Consider the following 17494-nt stretch of genomic DNA (forward strand, 5'->3'; position numbering starts at 1 on the left):
AAGTTCTTTATCTTTTTATCTCCTCTCAAATCTAAACATCTACATAAGTGTTTACTGTACATGACGTTCCAAGAAAGGAAGGAGAGGAAGCTAGTGATTGAGGGGTGTCCTTGGTGAGTCAGTTTATATCAGTGACACTTGAACACATCACCTTGGTTTTGAATTCCTGTAGATGAGTGGAATTAGGATGGCTTTCCTGAACCCAAATCACCCCCTACCCCAAAAAAAAACCTTTGATATGAAAATGGCCATGTTTAGAGAAAACTGAATAACAGTCACCACTCCAATCTGTACCTATACCTCTTTTTTTCATCATGCATTCTTTATCTGACAAGCCATCAGGGCAGATATCTCCCTTTTTCATTTAGAAGAGATAAGAGAGGCTTGCTGGCTTTCCAAAGTCAATTAATGAGCTACGTTCTGGAGACATCTTGGTGGAAACATCTGCAGCAGTTTTCTAAAATCAAAGGCTATTGGAGATACACTTGTTGAGGGTACTCTGTATGCTACTTTGAACTCGCATGGAGTTATAATTGAGAGGGATTTGATATAGTCACTACAGGTCACATGTCCAAGGCCATTTCATCATGTTTGTTCACCTGAATTCAAAATTTTATTGAACTACTATTTTATGAATTTATGTCAATAAGTTTGGTGTCACACTGTATGATGTAATTCATATTTTTACTATACATTGTTAAATTTCTTTATTTAAAAGTAAGTATTGAAAAAACACTGATTTTTGTGTGTCACATAGTATGTTGAATGCAGCACTGGTTCAGATTGAATGTTTTTGGTGTCAAAATGCAAAGTATGTAGTTTTGTACAAGTTATGATCCCAAATTATTGAGGTTAACAAACAAAAAAATATAAAATATGAACCTTCTGTCTCATCGGTTTGCTCAGATATTGATCTTGTATCAAGTCAAACACAGTGGCCCCATCTCATCTCTTTCCAGCTTTCGGAAATTATCCCTTATATACACTTGTGTATATGACATGTGTATTACTATCTGTGATGACTGGTATAGATATTTAGATGACACGATTGCAGGAATCACATCAACAGAACACACTTAATTTTTTCAATCACATTAACCCTATACATTCCAACATTAACTTCACATGTGAACAGAAAGAAAGCAATCAAATATCATTTCTTAACCTAAAAATTACAAGAACGGACACACAATTTAAAACAGAAATCCACCGAAAAATCACTCATACTTGACTATACATACCTTGGGACTCAGCACATGAAACAAAACAAAAACTCAACATACTAAGAAACCAAATAAACACAGCCATAAAACTATGTTCACCAGATAAAATTAATGATGAATTAGGCAAAATAAAACAATACTTCATCAACATCAACAAGTTCCCTTCACAAAGCGTAGAAAATATTATATGCACACACGTAGACAAAAAGCAAAATCAACTAACAAAAGTAAATGTATCCCACGATTTAAAAAATCACAAAACCATATATAGCTGCATACCATATATTCCCAACATCAGCAGAAAAATAACCAACATTTGGCAAAAACTAATAACAAAATATGACATTCCAATTAATACCAGATTTATTCGAAAACCAGGCACAAAACTAAGGTCTATACTGGGTAAACACTGCACTGACAAACACAACACCAACATTATTTATAAAATAGAATGTGATAACTGCCATGACTTCTATATTGGAGAAACAAGTAGAAAAATGGAAACCAGATTGAAAAAATACAAAAAGTCACCTTCACATGTTTTCAAACACTGCAAATCAAATAAACATAACATAACCATAGAAAACACCTAAATACCACATAAAGAAAACATTCCATAGGTAAATGATCATGCCCTCAAGATTCTGAGCAGCAGTCTTCAATATCTATAACACCTATTGTAACTCATTTTCTTATACTACATTCTTTTTCAGACAAACCTTTAGGATAGATGTCTCCCTTTTTCATTCAGAAGGAACTAGATGGACTTGCTGGCTCTCCAGAGTCACTACAGAAGCTTTGGTCTGGTGATATATTGGTGGAAACATCCACATCTCAACACAGTGAACTTCTCTTGCATTCAAGGGCAATTGGGGATATATCTATTGAGGTTACACCTCATACTACTTTGAATAAATCGTGAGGAATTATTATTGAAAGGGATTTGAAAAACATCCCCTAGTCAGAGATTTTTGCTAGTTTCTCTACCGAAGGTGTTTCTGCAGTGAGGCATACCTGCACTCACAAAGATGGAATTATAATACTGACCAATGTCCTCATTCTGATATTTGCATCACCACATCCACCTGCCATCGACAAGGTAGGTTATCTTAATTTCAAGGTATGCCCATACATTCTAAACCCTCTTGGATGTTTCCAGTGTCAGTGGTTTGGTCACTTCATGTCATGGCTTCTTGACGTGCTCATTGTGGTGGCAAGGACCATAATGCCTATGAGTGTGAAATGGAATTCTCATTGCATCAGTTGCAATGTCTCTCATTCGTCCTACTTTTATTCTTGCCCTAAATAGTTGGAAGAAAAAGAGGTGTAGCATTTGAAAATGATTCAAAACATTACTTACACTCAGGCTCAAAAGTTGTTGTCCACCATTTCATCTTGGACATACGCTGTTGCACTTCACTCTACAACTACAGTGGGAGTAGAGACAGATGTCTCTGTGCCTCTAAAAGAATTGTTCTCAAACCAAATGAAAAGTCTTGGACCTCTATGGTTAAAAAAGTTGATGAATCAACTTCAACACCCATCTCTGCCCCCTTACATACATTCCAGCAAATCCAAAGATCCACTTCCTTTGGTTCTGGGTACAAGCATTTCCTCGGGTACATCTTCTTCTCCCACCTCAAGATGCAAAACGATCATTCTTTCACATCCTCAGTTGCTGGAATCCTCTTCCAACACCAAAGACCTGCCTAACATGCCTAGGACAGGATCCATGGAGGTCAACAGAATAAAGAGAATAAAGATAAAAGATGTGGTCAAAAATAGAAGGGCTCTCTTCCAGATTCACCTATATATAAGAAAAAATTTGATACAGTGGAACAGTTGAGGTTTATTTTCTAATCTGGATGACATCAAAGAACTGATTGATTCTTACCATCCTTTGTGTCCTTTCTTACAGGAAACATTTCTGAAACCTGCTGATACAGTCACGTTTCGGCAGTTTTCTTTGTTCAGAAATGACAGGCTGTTTGATGGACAAGTGCATGGAGGGGTGGCACTGCTGATTGATCAGCATGTGCTTACCCTGTCTTTGCCACTCGACACACCCTTGGAGACCATAGTCATCTGTTTCCTTGGGTCGTACCATCACTGTTTGTTCTATCTACCTGTTGCCAAGAGAGACTTATGATCAATCAAACCATGATGCTCTCATTGAACAGATGCAGTCTCCCTTTTTAATCCTGGGGGACTGTAATGGACATCATCTCTTCTGAGGAAGTGCTGATATTCATGGGAGGGGTTGCTCCGTAGAATATGTGCTCTTTGATCTCAGCCTTACTCTCTTCATTACCAGTTCTTATACTTATTTTCATGCATCTAGTCTGTTTTCTACTGCTACTGATCTCTAAATTTGCTCCCCTTCACTATTCTCCCACTTTTCATGGAGGGTTGACAATAATCCACGAGGCAGCGATTATTTTCCTCTAATTTTGAGAGTGACTAGCCGTGGTCAGTGCCACCCGACCTGCGTGCCCCAGTGGAAGCTGGATCAAATGTTTACTAAAGTGGACCCCTGCAAACAGCTTTAACTTCTCTTTCTCTAAAACTGTTTGCATGCACTTTTGCTGCCAACTGGGTATTCACCCTGATCCTGAACTCCGTATTGCTGCTGCCTTGTGGTCCCTGAGACAAAGTTCTAGGGGCTTATCTTTGACTGCAAGCTGACCTTTATACCATACATCAAGCAGCTACAAGTCAAATATACAAGAGCACTGAACATCTTCCATGTCCTTTCTTCAACCACTTGGGGAACAGATCAAAATCCTATGCTAAAGATATATCGCTATCTTATTTAATTGAGACTCGATTGTGAATCACTCACAGGTTTATGGCTCTATCAGGACTTCGGCCCTTAATATGCTGGACCCCATTCATCATCAAGGACTTTCTGCACTTCCCCAGGTTAGAGCTCATACATAGTCTCATTAACCTTATTTGCACCTCTGCCTTTTGCAACTATCTTTACTACATGCTTTGAAACTTCATTCTTTACTAAAGCATCCCACCTGGAGTTGTGTTTTCCTTCCTCAGTGGGCCTTACTTTTTCAGAACAGACGATCTGCCATTGCTTCTTTTGGCCTTCGTATCCAGATGTAGTTGGATGAATTGGGTCTGTCCTTGGATAATATTGCTGTTTCTAGACCATCCAACTATGGCTTATTACAGTCCCCAAATGTGACCTATTTTTAAGTCATCTGAGAAAAGCAAACACTCTGGGTTGGAAATACTGTCTGGCATTTGCTGAACATTTTTCAAACTGCCTTTCCATTCCTATTTATACAGATGGTTCGAAATCAGGTGACTGAGTGGGTTCTGCCATGGTTTGTTGTGGTTTGGTGGTTGCATGCAGAATCCCCTGTACAGCTTCTGTGTTCACTGCTGAACTCTGTGCCATTTCTCTTGCCCTGAATCACATAGAAGCTAAGCAGTACTCAAACTGTACTATTTATACTGACTCGCTTAGTTCTCTTCTGCCCCTCGGTGTGGATTCCTGTACGTGGTGAGGGGACCTCCCAGGGAAGGTTCTGTTCTATCTGGTTACCTTCTCTGGGATCTAAACATCCACCCACGTGTTTGCCGTGCGTGGCGACCCGTGAAGGGGAGAAGAGGAACCTGGTGGTTGAGGGTCCAACCCTAACACACCACTTTGGCCTCGAATTCCTGTAGACGGGCGGCCTTTGGGTGGCTCTCCTTGGGTCAATCGGCTGGTCCACTAGGGCTAGAGTCAACCAAGTACCAGTTTTGGAAGTTCTCAACGGGTGTTGTGGACATTGTGTCTGATGCTGGTGTTTGGGTATAGTGCTCACGAAACCCTGGCGTTGCTGCATTGTCCTTGCGTGACTTTGTAGGGCTCCATGGTGGGTGGGGTCAGTGGGTCCCGAAATTTTTCCTTTTTCCTATGGATCCTCTAAAAAATTTAAATAAAATTGTAAAAAACAGTCAATGGGTAGCGACCACGCCTTGAATACTCAGAACAGCAATCTTCAACATCAGTAACACACGCACCTCATTTTCTTATATTACATTCTCTTCCGGAAAAACCTTTAGGGCAAATATCCCCTTTTTTTATTCAAAAGGGACTAGAGGGACTTGCTGGCTCTCCAAAATCAGTAAAGAAACTTTGATATGGTGACATATTGGTTGAAACATCCACATCCCAACACAGTGAACTCCTCTTGAATTCAAAGGCAATCGGGGATATACCTATTGAGGTTACACCTCATGCTACCTTGAATTCTTCACGAGGAGTTATTGTTGAAAGGGATTTGAAGAACGTTCCCGAGTCAGAGATTCTCGCTGGTCTCTCCACTCAAGGAGTTTCTGCAGTGAGGCATCTCCACTCGCAAAGATGGAATTACACTGCCAACAAATACCCTTGTTTTAACATTTACTTCACCACGTGCAACTGCCACCATCAAGGCAGGTTATCTCATTTGCAGGGTTTGGCCATACATACCAAACCCTCTTCGATGTTTCCAATATCAGAGATTCGGCCACTCAAAGACATCCTGTCGTGGTTCCCTGATATGTGCTCGTTGTGGAGGCAAGGACCACGATGCCTATGACTGTGACATGAACCCACATGGCGTAAACTGCAATGGTTCTCACCCCTCTTACTTTCATTCTTGCCCAAAATGGTTGGAGGAAAAAGAGGTGCAGCGTTTGAAAACGACACATAACATTAGTTATCCTGAAGCTCGGAAATTGCTGTCCACAACTCCATCTCGGACATATGCTGCTGCACTTCATTCCACAACTACAGTGGGAGTGCAGACAGATCTCTCTGTGCCTCCAAGACAATGCTTTCAAAACAAATGAAAAGCCTTCTGACCTCCGTGGTTAAAAAGGTTGATGAATCGACTTCCCCACCTATCTCTGTTCCTCCCATACCTTCCAACAAACCTCAAGATCCACGTCCTTCAGTTTCAAATACAGGCATTTCTTCTGATACATCTTTTTCTCCTACCACAAGAGACAAAACAATTATTCGTTCGCGTCCTCAGTCACTGGATTCCCCTTCCAATAACAAAAAACCTGCCCACCCGACCCAGAGCATGGAGGTTGATAGACCTCCTCCGACTAAAGACAGTAAATAAAAAAGACATGGTCGTAAACCGAAGGGTTCTCCAGCCACTTCACCTACCCGTTCTTAAAAATGGCCACCTTGATACAATGGAACTGTCGAGGTTTACGTTCTAATCTGGATGATATCAAAACGCTGATTGCTTCCTACCATCGTGTTTGTCTTTCTTTACAAGAAACATTTCTCAAAACTGCTGATACTGTCTCCATTCAGGAGTTTTCTCTGTACAGAAATGACAGGTTGTGTGATGGTCGAGTACATGGAGGGGTGGCACTGTTGGTTAATCAACACGTGCCCACCCTGTCTTTGTCACTCAACACACCCTTGGAGGCTGTAGCCATCTGTGTTTCCTTGGGTCATACCATCACTGTTTGTTCTCTGTACCTGTCCCCTGGAAAGACGTATGATCAATCAGATCTTGATGCTCTCGTTGAACAATTGCCATCTCCATTTCTCATCCTAGGGGATTTTAATGGACATCATCCCCTCTGGGGAAGTGCTATTATTGATGGGAGGGGGCCGATCTGTAGAGCGGATGCTCTCTGATCACAATCTTTCTCTTTTCAATACTGGTTCTTCCACTTACTTTCATGCACCTAGTCAGTCCTTTACCGCTATTGATCTCTCAGTTTGCTCCCCTTCATTATTCTCCCATTTTTCATGGAAGGTTGACAGTAATCCACTAGGCAGTGATCATTTTCCGATCCTTTTGAGAGAGACTGGCCGTGGTCGATGCCACCATACCCGCATGCCCCGGTGGAAGCTGGATCAGGCGGACTGGTCCACTTTCACAGCTCTCGCAGAACTTGATCCTGCTATCGTAAATCAGCCATCAATAGACGACTGTGTAGCAGCGGTAACTGACTGTATTACACATGCAGCTGCTCAGTGTATTTCTAAAACCTCAACACGTTTTCCACGATATCCTCGTCCGTGGTGGAATCCTGCTTGCCACTTAGCACGGAAAACTCAAAAGCGGGCCTGGGATACTTTTCGTAGATATCCCACACTTTCAAACCGGGTTGCTTTCCAACGGGCCCATGCACATGTTAGGTGGGTAAGACGTCACAGCCAGAAGGAATCTTGGATCAAGTTCACAACCAGTATATCTTCTACCACCAGTTCCAAGATCATATGGGACAGGATTCGAAAGGTTAATGGACACTACAATTCTATCCCCCTCTTGATCTCACTCTCTGATGGTCAGGAGGAGACTGATGTTCGGAACATCGCTAACACTCTAGGTGAAAGCTTTTGTTGGGTATCTAGCACTTCTGCTTGCTCCTCCACCTTCCTGGCCATCAAGACTTGGGCAGAGCGATCACCTCGTTCCTTTCGAACTGACTGTTTCTTTGACTATAATTGTCCCTTTACCCTGGTGGAACTAAAAATGGCCCTTCATCGGTCTGCCAGTACGTCTGTTGGACCTGATGATATTCATTATGACATGCTGCACCATCTATCTCCTGCTTCTCTTGATGTCCTTCTGATTGTTTTCAACCGGATCTGGCAGGAGAATATTTTTCCTGATGCCTGGCGCCAGGCTATTATTTTACCTTTCTCTAAGCCAGGGAAAGATCCCAAGATTCCTTCAAACTACCGTCCAATTGCTTTGACGAGCTGTCTCTGTAAGACATTAGAAAGGATGGTTAATGCTCGTCTTGTTTGGTTCCTTGAATGAAACAACCTCCTCTCGCCCACCCAGTGTGGGTTCCGTCGACAGCACTCCACCACAGACCACCTAATTCGTCTTGAAACATCTATCAGAGAAGCCTTTCTCAACCGCCAACATTTTGTATCAATATTCTTTGACATAGAGAAGGCTTACGACACAACATGGAGGTATAGCGTTTTGCGAGACCTCCATACATATGGGTACGTGGCCATCTACCCATGTTTATTAAAACTTTTTTAATGGACAGGAGATTCCAAGTTCGTGTGGGTTAGACACTTTCCTGTTCTTTTGTACCGGAACTTGGAGACCCTCAAGATTGTGTATTGAGTGTTACACTCTTCAGTATAAAGATAAATGCCATCACTGAACAACTCCCTCTCACTGTTGCGAATGGGCTGTATGTCGACGACATGAGATATATTGAGCGGCAACTACAAACCGCCCTCAATTGTGTATGGAAGTTGACTCTGGCGAACGGCTTTAATTTCTCTCTCTCCAAAACTGTATGCCTGCACTTTTGCCGTCGACGGGGTATTCACCCTGATCCTGAACTTCATATCGGTGAAGTTTTGCTGCCAGTGGTCCCACAGCTTATCTTTGATCGTAAACTGACCTTTATACCCCACTTAAAGCAGCTTCGGGTCAAATGCACAAGAGCACTGAACATCCTCCGTGTTCTCTCTTCTACCAGTTGGGGGGCAGATCGCTGTTCAATGTTAAAGGTATATCGTGCTCTTATTAGATCGAAACTCGATTATGGATCAATGGTCTATGGCTCTGCCAGACCCTCGGCCTTAAAGATGCTGGACCCGTTCATCACCAAGGACTTCGACTCTGCACTGGGGCTTTCCGTGCCTCTCCAGTTCAAAGTATATACATTGAATCTCATGAACCTTCTCTACACCTTCGCCATTTGCAACTATCTTTACAATATACTTGAAACTTCATTCCTTACCAAAGCATCCCACCTGGAAATGTGTTTTCCTTCCTCGGTGGGCAGTACTTTTCAGAACAGGCGATCTGTCATTGCTCCGTTTGGCCTTGCATCCGGGAGCAATTGGATGAATTGGGTCTGTCCTTGGATAACATTGCAGATTCCACAGGTCGGCCCATCCCACCATGGCTTATTACAGCCCCCAAATGTGACCTTTCTTTCAGTCGCCTAAAAAAGGCAGATACTCCAGATTGGAAGTACCGTGTTTTATTCAATGAATATCTTTCAAACAATCATTCAGTTCCCATTTATACAGATGGTTCCAAATCAGGTAATTCAGTAGGCTCTGCTATGGTTTGCTATGGGTCAGTAGTTGCGTGCAGAATCCCTTCTACAGCTTCTGTGTTCACTGCTGAACTGTATGCCATATCTCTTGCCCTGGATCATATTGCAGCTGAGCAGTACTCCAACTGCACTATTTATACTTATTCGCTTAGTTCTATACTTGCCTTGGAATCGCTACATGTTAGCTCACATCCTATTCTCGCTGATATTCGAAACCGACTGGCCCATTTCTCATTAGCAGCTACTTCAATCCAGTTTTTCTGGATACCAGGCCATGTTGGTATTCGCGGGAACGAGCTTGCAGACATGGCAGCTAAATATGTCTGCTCTAGCACCATCACTCCTATGCCTATTCCGTACATGGACTATGGTGTTGTCTTCAAGGCTCGGCTCCGTGCCAGCTGGCAGACCACTTGGAATGAGCAACGTGACAACAAACTTTTTCAAATCAAACCCAAAATTGGACTTTGGCCATCTAGCTTCCGTAAAGTTTGGAAGGAGAAAGTTGTTCTAACTAGGCTACGCATTGGTCACAGTTTTTTAACTCATCATTTTCTTTTATCTGGAACTGATGCACCAATGTGTAACACTCAAATCACTATCAGCCACGTTTTACTTTCTTCCCATCGTTACAATTCTCAACGACGGCAATGTTTTAAACATATTTTTTCCCAGGGTCAGTCTGTAACATTGGACAGAGTTATTGGTGATAGTGACTCTCTCCACCTTGATAATGTTTTTAATTTTTTAATGGCCATTAACCTTTTTAATCTCATTTAAGTGTTGCATATTTATTCATTACACCTTTTTAATTGTGGTTCCTTTTTTACAGTTTTAATCTCTCTCCTTCCATTTGACATTGGACAATGGCCAGAACATTAAATAACTCGACACCAGGACTGGAAAGGCCAACTTCAGGTGACTAACGCTCCTTTTTGAACTACTCGTTAGTCATCCTGGCGAGTTGTTATTATACTTTTGCTGCATATCATTTCACACTTTTACTATTTAACTTTTTAGTACTGGCCATATTGACTCATAACACGGAACCAGGACTGGAAAGACCAACTTCAGGTGACTGACGGTGGTTTTTATACTTACCTGTTAGTCTTCCTGGCGGGTTACGATCATTACCATTCTGCTACAGGTAGTTCTTTACAACTTTGTTGACTGGATGTCAACATTGGTTTTTACGCCATTTTCTGTTTTAATTGCCGTTTTGCTTTTATCTTCAATTACTTTTACAAATTTTACTCCATTTACTTGACTTTTATCTTTTTACTGGCCATTTGGCTATTCAATATTAAGATTTTGTGGAGTGTCTTTTAAAACTTTTATTCTTTTACATTTTGATAATAGCTGCTATGACACATAACCTGTTACCAGGACTGGAAAGGCCAACTTCAGGTGATTGACGGTGGTTCTTGAACTTACCTGTTAGTCTTCCTGGCGGGTTATGATCATTAACATTTTGCTAGAGTAAATATTTTACAACTTTGAAGACTGGATGTCACCATTGGTTTTTACACCATTTTCTGTTTTAATTGCTGTTTTGTTTTTACCTTCATTTACTTTTACAAATTTTACTCCATTTACATGACTTTATCTTTTTACTGGACATTTGGCTACTCATTATTACGATTTTGCGGAGTGTCTTTTAAAACTTTTATTCTTTTACATTTTGATAATAGCTGCTATGACACATAACCCGGAACCAGGACTGGAAAGGCCAACTTCAGGTGATTGACGGTGGTTCTTGAACTTACCTGTTAATCTTCCTGGCGGGTTATGATCATTACCTTTTTGCTAGAGTAAATACCTTACAACTTCTTATACTCTGCCTTCTATCTTAACATTGTAGACTAGGTGTCAACATTGGTTTTATACTTTTTTGTTTTACCTTCATTTCCATTTATGTCTATTACTACATTTATTTATTTATTTTTATTTTATTTTTTTTACATTTTTACCGAATGTCTGGCGCAGATAGCCTCGCTGCTTTGTGCCATAAAACACTAATTCAATCAATCAGTTCTCTTCTGGCACTGGAATTGCTTCACATTTGTTCCCACCCTGTTCTTGCTGATATTCAAAACTGACTGGCCTATTTTTCTTTAACATCTACTTCTATCCAGTTTTTATGGATACTGGGCCACGTTGGTATTCGTGGGAATGAGCTCGCTGACACCGTAGCAAAATCTTTCTGCTCTGGCACTATCACTGCTGTACTAGTTGGCAATCGACTTGGAGTGAGCAATGTGAAAACACGCTTTTCTAAATAAAACCCTATATTGGACTTTGGCCATCTTGCTTCCATAAGGATTGGAAAGAGGAAGTTGTCCTAACTAGACTATGCATTGATCACAGTTTTTTAACTCATTCTTTTCGTTTATCTAGGACTGATGCACCAATATGTTTATATATCACTCAGGTCACAATAAGCCACATTTCACTGTCTTGCCCTTGTTATGACTCTCAGTTGTGGCACCATTTTAAACATGTTCTGTCCCAAAGATTATCCATTACATTAGACAGTGTTATTGGCAATGGTGACACTGTCAACCTAGGTAATGTTTTTAGTTTTTTAAAGGACATTAATTTTTTTAATGCTATTTAAGTTTTTAATTTATACATTATACCTTTTTAATGTGATTCCCTTTTAAGAATCAAAGTACATCTAGTTCGATTTGAAATTAGAAAATGGCCATAACATTCAATAACTCGAAACCAGGACTGGAAAGGCCAAATTCAGATGACTAAAGGTGATTTTTGAACTTACTTGTTAGTCTTCCTGGTGAGTTATGATAATTCCAGTTATGCTGCAGAAAGTCCTTTACAACTTGTATTACTCTAGTTTTTTCTTACTGCTGTAGACTAGATGTAAAAAATTGGATTTAATGTTATTTATGTTTTTAACTCAAAAATTAAACTTTGTTTTGTTTTACCTTAATATCCTTTTATGAATTTTACTATTTTTACTTTAATTTTAAATTTTTACCAGATGTTTTGCAGAGATAGCCTAGTTGCTTTGTGCTGTAAAACGCCTAGCCAACCAACCATCTGATAGAAAACTGAAGTTTTAATTGTATTTTTCAAAGGTTTCTTTAGAAATAAAGGAATAATAATAACTTGGATAATATAAAACATTGAATTTATAATTTATAATAACACTTCTTTCACTAAAATGTACTGAGAGTAAATTGGTTTAGTTAAATTTTGAATGCAATTTGGTAACACTGTACACCCTGTGCCGAAGCGTGTTTAAAAAGTGCAGTGGTTTTTAAGTAGTTAACCCCAGTGTGAACTTGAAAGTATATGTATAGCTCTTAACTCTCTACATGAGCTCAGTGGAACTTGACCAATCATGTGACTTCTTTGTGCTAGTTTAAAGTTATTGTTTTTGATACCACTGTATTTTAATATAGTTTGTATATTTTCACATAATTTGGCAAACTTTCAATAAAGATTATAAGTTCTTTCACATACACAAAATCAGATTTTTTGTGAAGTATTTTTAATAAACAAAAAGATTTGTCTTTGAATGTATAGTCTCCTTTTTGTATAGTTCAAGAGTAAAGTGAGTTTCATGTTGTGGTTAAAAAAATACCTTTCTTCATATATATCTCACTTCATTTGCATAATCTCTAAAACTTCCTAAACACATTTCACAGAGTAAAACTTTATATTTTATTTTCTATACCACAACTCTGTAAAAGGTTGATTGATTTGATAGAGCTCTCATAACCACCATAAACAGTTGAAATAAATCTTAATACCCCTCTTATTTCTATCTAGAATGACTTTAAATTGTAACAGGAAACTATATTTGTTTATCTGAAGTAGCTTTAAACTCATAACAGCATGCTTCTGTTTATACTTAAATTTTATTTTTTTATTGCCTTTTGAACCACATTTAACTACTACTGTTTATGACGTTATGAGCTGTAAATCATTTGTGAAATGTTTACTCTAATTTATTTTACATAATCTAACTTTAACTAACCTAGAGATCCTTATTTTTATATTTTAATTACTTTTATAATAATAAATAAGCAACAGTCATGGAAACCAAGAAATAAAGTACTTACTCTATCCTTCTTTTTTACCATCAAATATTGATGGTGTTTAACTCTTTCTTTTTTATACTGATAGTGGAAATGCACTAATTAATTTTATTTAATTAAATAATGCATCAAAGAATATCAGTTAATAATATTCAAATTGCAGGCAATGTCCTGCAAGTCTCATAATATTTCTGGCTTTTTAATTATATGATTATACTCATTACAATTTCATCCAAGCTAGTTGATACCATTCCGATGGAAAGGAAACTTGTTCGAAAAGAGAAATTGACAATTCTCTGTTAAGAAAACATCTTGATATAACACATTTGATTGATGAAAACATTGGCTTTCTGTTGGTTATAAATAGTATACTATTAACAAATCCTAAAAGAGAATATATGGGAAGAGGTGTCTGATTTTCTATTTGATGGTTCTGTAACCAAACAAAATTGAAGGCTATTAAGAGTGGTTTTCTGATCAATGATGATTTGATAGTGAGTAATTTATCTTGAACTTCATATGTTTTGGAGGGATGTTCGGTAAAATAGAGATGTCTCGAGAATGTTTAGGGGAAATTCATGATATTTTGTAATGTTGCTTTATGAAATTAAAAATTTATATACCATTAACATGTTAATTATTAACTGTGAGTTTATTGTATAGTAATTGCAACGGCATAAATAAAAAGTAGTTTAAATTTTAATTAGCCACTAAACATCGTGTGACATGCTCAGTAGAGAATACCTCTTCCAGAAAAGTTAATTTAGTAAGTGTATGTTCATAAAATTTGGCAAACGTATACTAAACATTACAATTCTTGTGTGCAAATTTTTTTTTTAATTTAAATATTTTTAGTAAATATTGGTCTACTAAATTTGTGGAGTTGGAGTGTAATGCAGAGATTGACTAGTCTTAGTGCAAGATTACTTTCTCATGAGGGATAATTATAATAATACTTGTTTTCTTCTTGCAGTTTTCTTATTTAATTTATAAACCTTAGATTCTCCTAAATGAATATCCAAGTTTGTATTATTTTTTCTCAGAGAAACTTGCTAGTTTTATCTTTCATTTTCTCTATGCTGACACTGTATGGAATTTTTCCCATTTTATTTATCTTCTAACCACCATAAACAAAATACTAATCTACATTTTCTTTTTTCCAATTACTGCAGACTGTAAATTAAAATTAGTTATTTATTCTTGTAATGGTTTACATCTGTTTTTAATTTTGCTGTTCTTTGAACTTCATCTAACACTGGTAAAACAAAGTATAAACTACAAAGAAGACATAGCTCAAATTGTGTGATGCATGAGCTTCTCATAAACATATCTTGAAGAGAAATTGTATTATTTTTTTAATTTGTGTATTCTTAGTTATTCTAACAAGTTACTAATTTTTAGATTTTGTTTATTTTTATGACAAATAAAAAATATATTTAGTAGTACATCCTGTGTTGCTTAATAGTAGTAATAAATGTGTTTAAATTATATAATTTGACTGGCTCTCTATTGGAAGTATGAATGCCATAAAACAATCCAATGACTGGTTGAGCCCGAACTGTACAATGGCATCTCTGAATGTGTATGCTAATGTAATAGCAACAATCAAGAGTTATTAACATTTTTTTTGGAAAGCAGTAGTAAGAGCAGTATGATGGTAAGACATGATGTGTTGATGGACTTTTTGATTTGTACGTGAATAAAACAAGATTAGAGGTTGTAATGGTGATATTATGCCTTGTCAGTTTCTCTGACAAATTTATAATTTGTATTAAAACTTGGAATTTCAAATAGGAGTTGTAAGTGAGTGAATTAAGAAATTTGGTGAAGGAAATATGTGATAGAGAAAAGTGAAGACTGAGAATTTATTTAAATATTCCCTGTTGAAATTAAGAAATTAAAATTTGAATTATAAACTGCATCTTAATGTCAGAATTATTGATATATGTTGAATAAAGAGTATAATTAAGTTTTGAATATAGTTGTGTACAATGTGATGGATGCAATTTAACCCATCTCTATCCAGAGGGTTAATAATGTCCTTAAACTTTCATAGTTTTCCATAAAGTATTTTATGTGATGCTTAACTATGTGATATAATAAATTTTAGATTTTAAATATTTTAAAGTATTTATGTTAAGAGATTTTTCTTGCATCATATATAGATGTTAATAGATAAAATTTTGAATTTTTGTTAAAGCTGAATTTATTTGATTTTGCTTTCTATGTACTTTTCAATATAAATTTATTTTTAATATTTTCCAGCTAAACCAAGACTTCTTGAATCACCCCTTCCAAAGGTTGTCGCACAAGTTAATGAGTCCATAGAACTTTCGTGTGAAGCATATGTTAGTGATATTCTAGATCTGGCTTACATTTGGTTACATAATGAACTGCGTATTGACTTTAAAGAGAGGCCAAGCATAACTGTGGTAAGAATGAAATAAATTTACCTTACCTGCATTGGTACAGTAAATTATTTCAATGTTTTTTTAAAAGATTTATTAAAGTAATGTTATAAAATGAATGTTAAAAACTTTTAAACGTTTTTCATTAGTCATTAAATAAACATCTTTCATTTTGTTTTTCATAATAACACTTACAGAAATGTTTTCTGCAAGAAATTGTTTCTGTATTTGTGAAACCTTTTATGTCATGAGCATGACCATGTAAGTAGGTATGTAACTCATGAAAGTTCTTTAATAAAATAAAACTAGTTGATGAAATTCTTTTAAATTTGACTTAAATGGCCCTAAGGTTATGTAGTTTTAGAAAAATAAAATATTTTGTTTTGATTTTTTTCTAATCTTTATAATAAAATATTTATTTAATGTTATTTGCACTCAGACTCTGAATAGTTCACATGTAATTTTTCATTTTGAGTGTAAGAATACATTTTCTTACCTTACAGTTTTTACATTTCATTTATACAATCTGTACAACCTTCTAAATCAATATCAAAAATTTTTAACCCTGTTGGGATGGGTAATGAATCATTGCTTTTGTTGACTTACATTCAATAATTTATTAGACTATTTTATGAATTTATGTCATTTTCCCAAATTGTAGATTATAATTCAAATTTTCATATTAGAAGTTATTTAATTCCTTGATTAAAGGAAATATTTCAAAAACACTTAAATGTTGATTTTTGTGTTGTGGTATGTTGAATGCAACATTGGTTCAGATTAAATGTTTGTGATGTCAAACTACAGCCTGTAGTTTTGTAAGAATTTGGAACTGAAATTATCAATACTTAACAACTAGAATATAAAACAAAACCTATCTTTTTTTATATGATATCACTAATGTACTGAAACAAAAACAATAGCTCCAGCTCACCTTTACTTTTTAGAAATAGTCCCTTATATACACTTAATTCTGCATATGAGATGCAAATAACCAATCCAGAGCTAAGAATGTTCCATAAGTGATTTTCCAGTCATTTTCAAATGTAATGGCAATTTTTTCTTTTGGAACAACATTTCATGCTGCTAAGTTGAGTCAAAATTTTTTTCCTTTTTTTTTTTAACCACATACAGCTCCATTACAAAACTTGATAAATTATTATAGATTTCTGTGATATTGATGTAGTTATTTATTAGATTTTTGGTTATTCAAATGTATATGTATGTAAAACTTAGTTATTTTGTTTCACCTCCTCCACACAATTTTTATTGATGCGTAGTAACCTATGATGAACAGCAACTGAGTAAAATAAACTTCAAAATTTTATGAACATTTTGCATACATTATCAAAAATCATAGTATAATTACTCTCATGGATACCTTCATGGTTACAAGCTGGGTGGATTTCACCCAACTTGTAATGAAATGGTTGAGATAAATGTTTATATTTTGTTTTCCAGTTCCATAATTATATCATTAACTCAAGATATCATCATCAATGTATAGTGCAATGAAATGTTTAAAATTAAGAAATGGAAATAACCTTTCAAATTTTTGTAGAATAAATTTAAACTTTCTTGTCATACATGCAGTATCAGTTTTTATCTTTTCACTTGTAGTTTAATTTTAGTTATCTTTTCAAATTCTTTGTCTTTTATTTTTGATGTCAAAGCTGTCAACATGTCCCTGCAGTGCTCTGTTATTATATAGGATGACTCTCATGCACAAATTTGAAACATC

General features: G+C 36.7%; 1 protein-coding gene across 5 annotated transcripts in view; it reads left to right on the plus strand.

The window, feature by feature from the left end:
* Positions 1 to 17494, plus strand: part of Cont (Contactin) — a 106797-nt gene that overhangs the window by 58658 nt on the left and 30645 nt on the right. For all 5 annotated transcript variants that reach the window (XM_076506236.1, XM_076506235.1, XM_076506238.1 and 2 more), the window contains exon 14: positions 15611 to 15777. In XM_076506236.1, coding sequence (XP_076362351.1) covers positions 15611 to 15777 — 167 coding nt within the window. The remainder of the gene's footprint in view (positions 1 to 15610; positions 15778 to 17494) is intronic.

The sequence above is a fragment of the Tachypleus tridentatus genome, chromosome 6 (genome assembly GCF_004210375.1).
Source record: "Tachypleus tridentatus isolate NWPU-2018 chromosome 6, ASM421037v1, whole genome shotgun sequence".
Taxonomy (NCBI): Eukaryota; Metazoa; Arthropoda; class Merostomata; order Xiphosura; family Limulidae; genus Tachypleus; species Tachypleus tridentatus.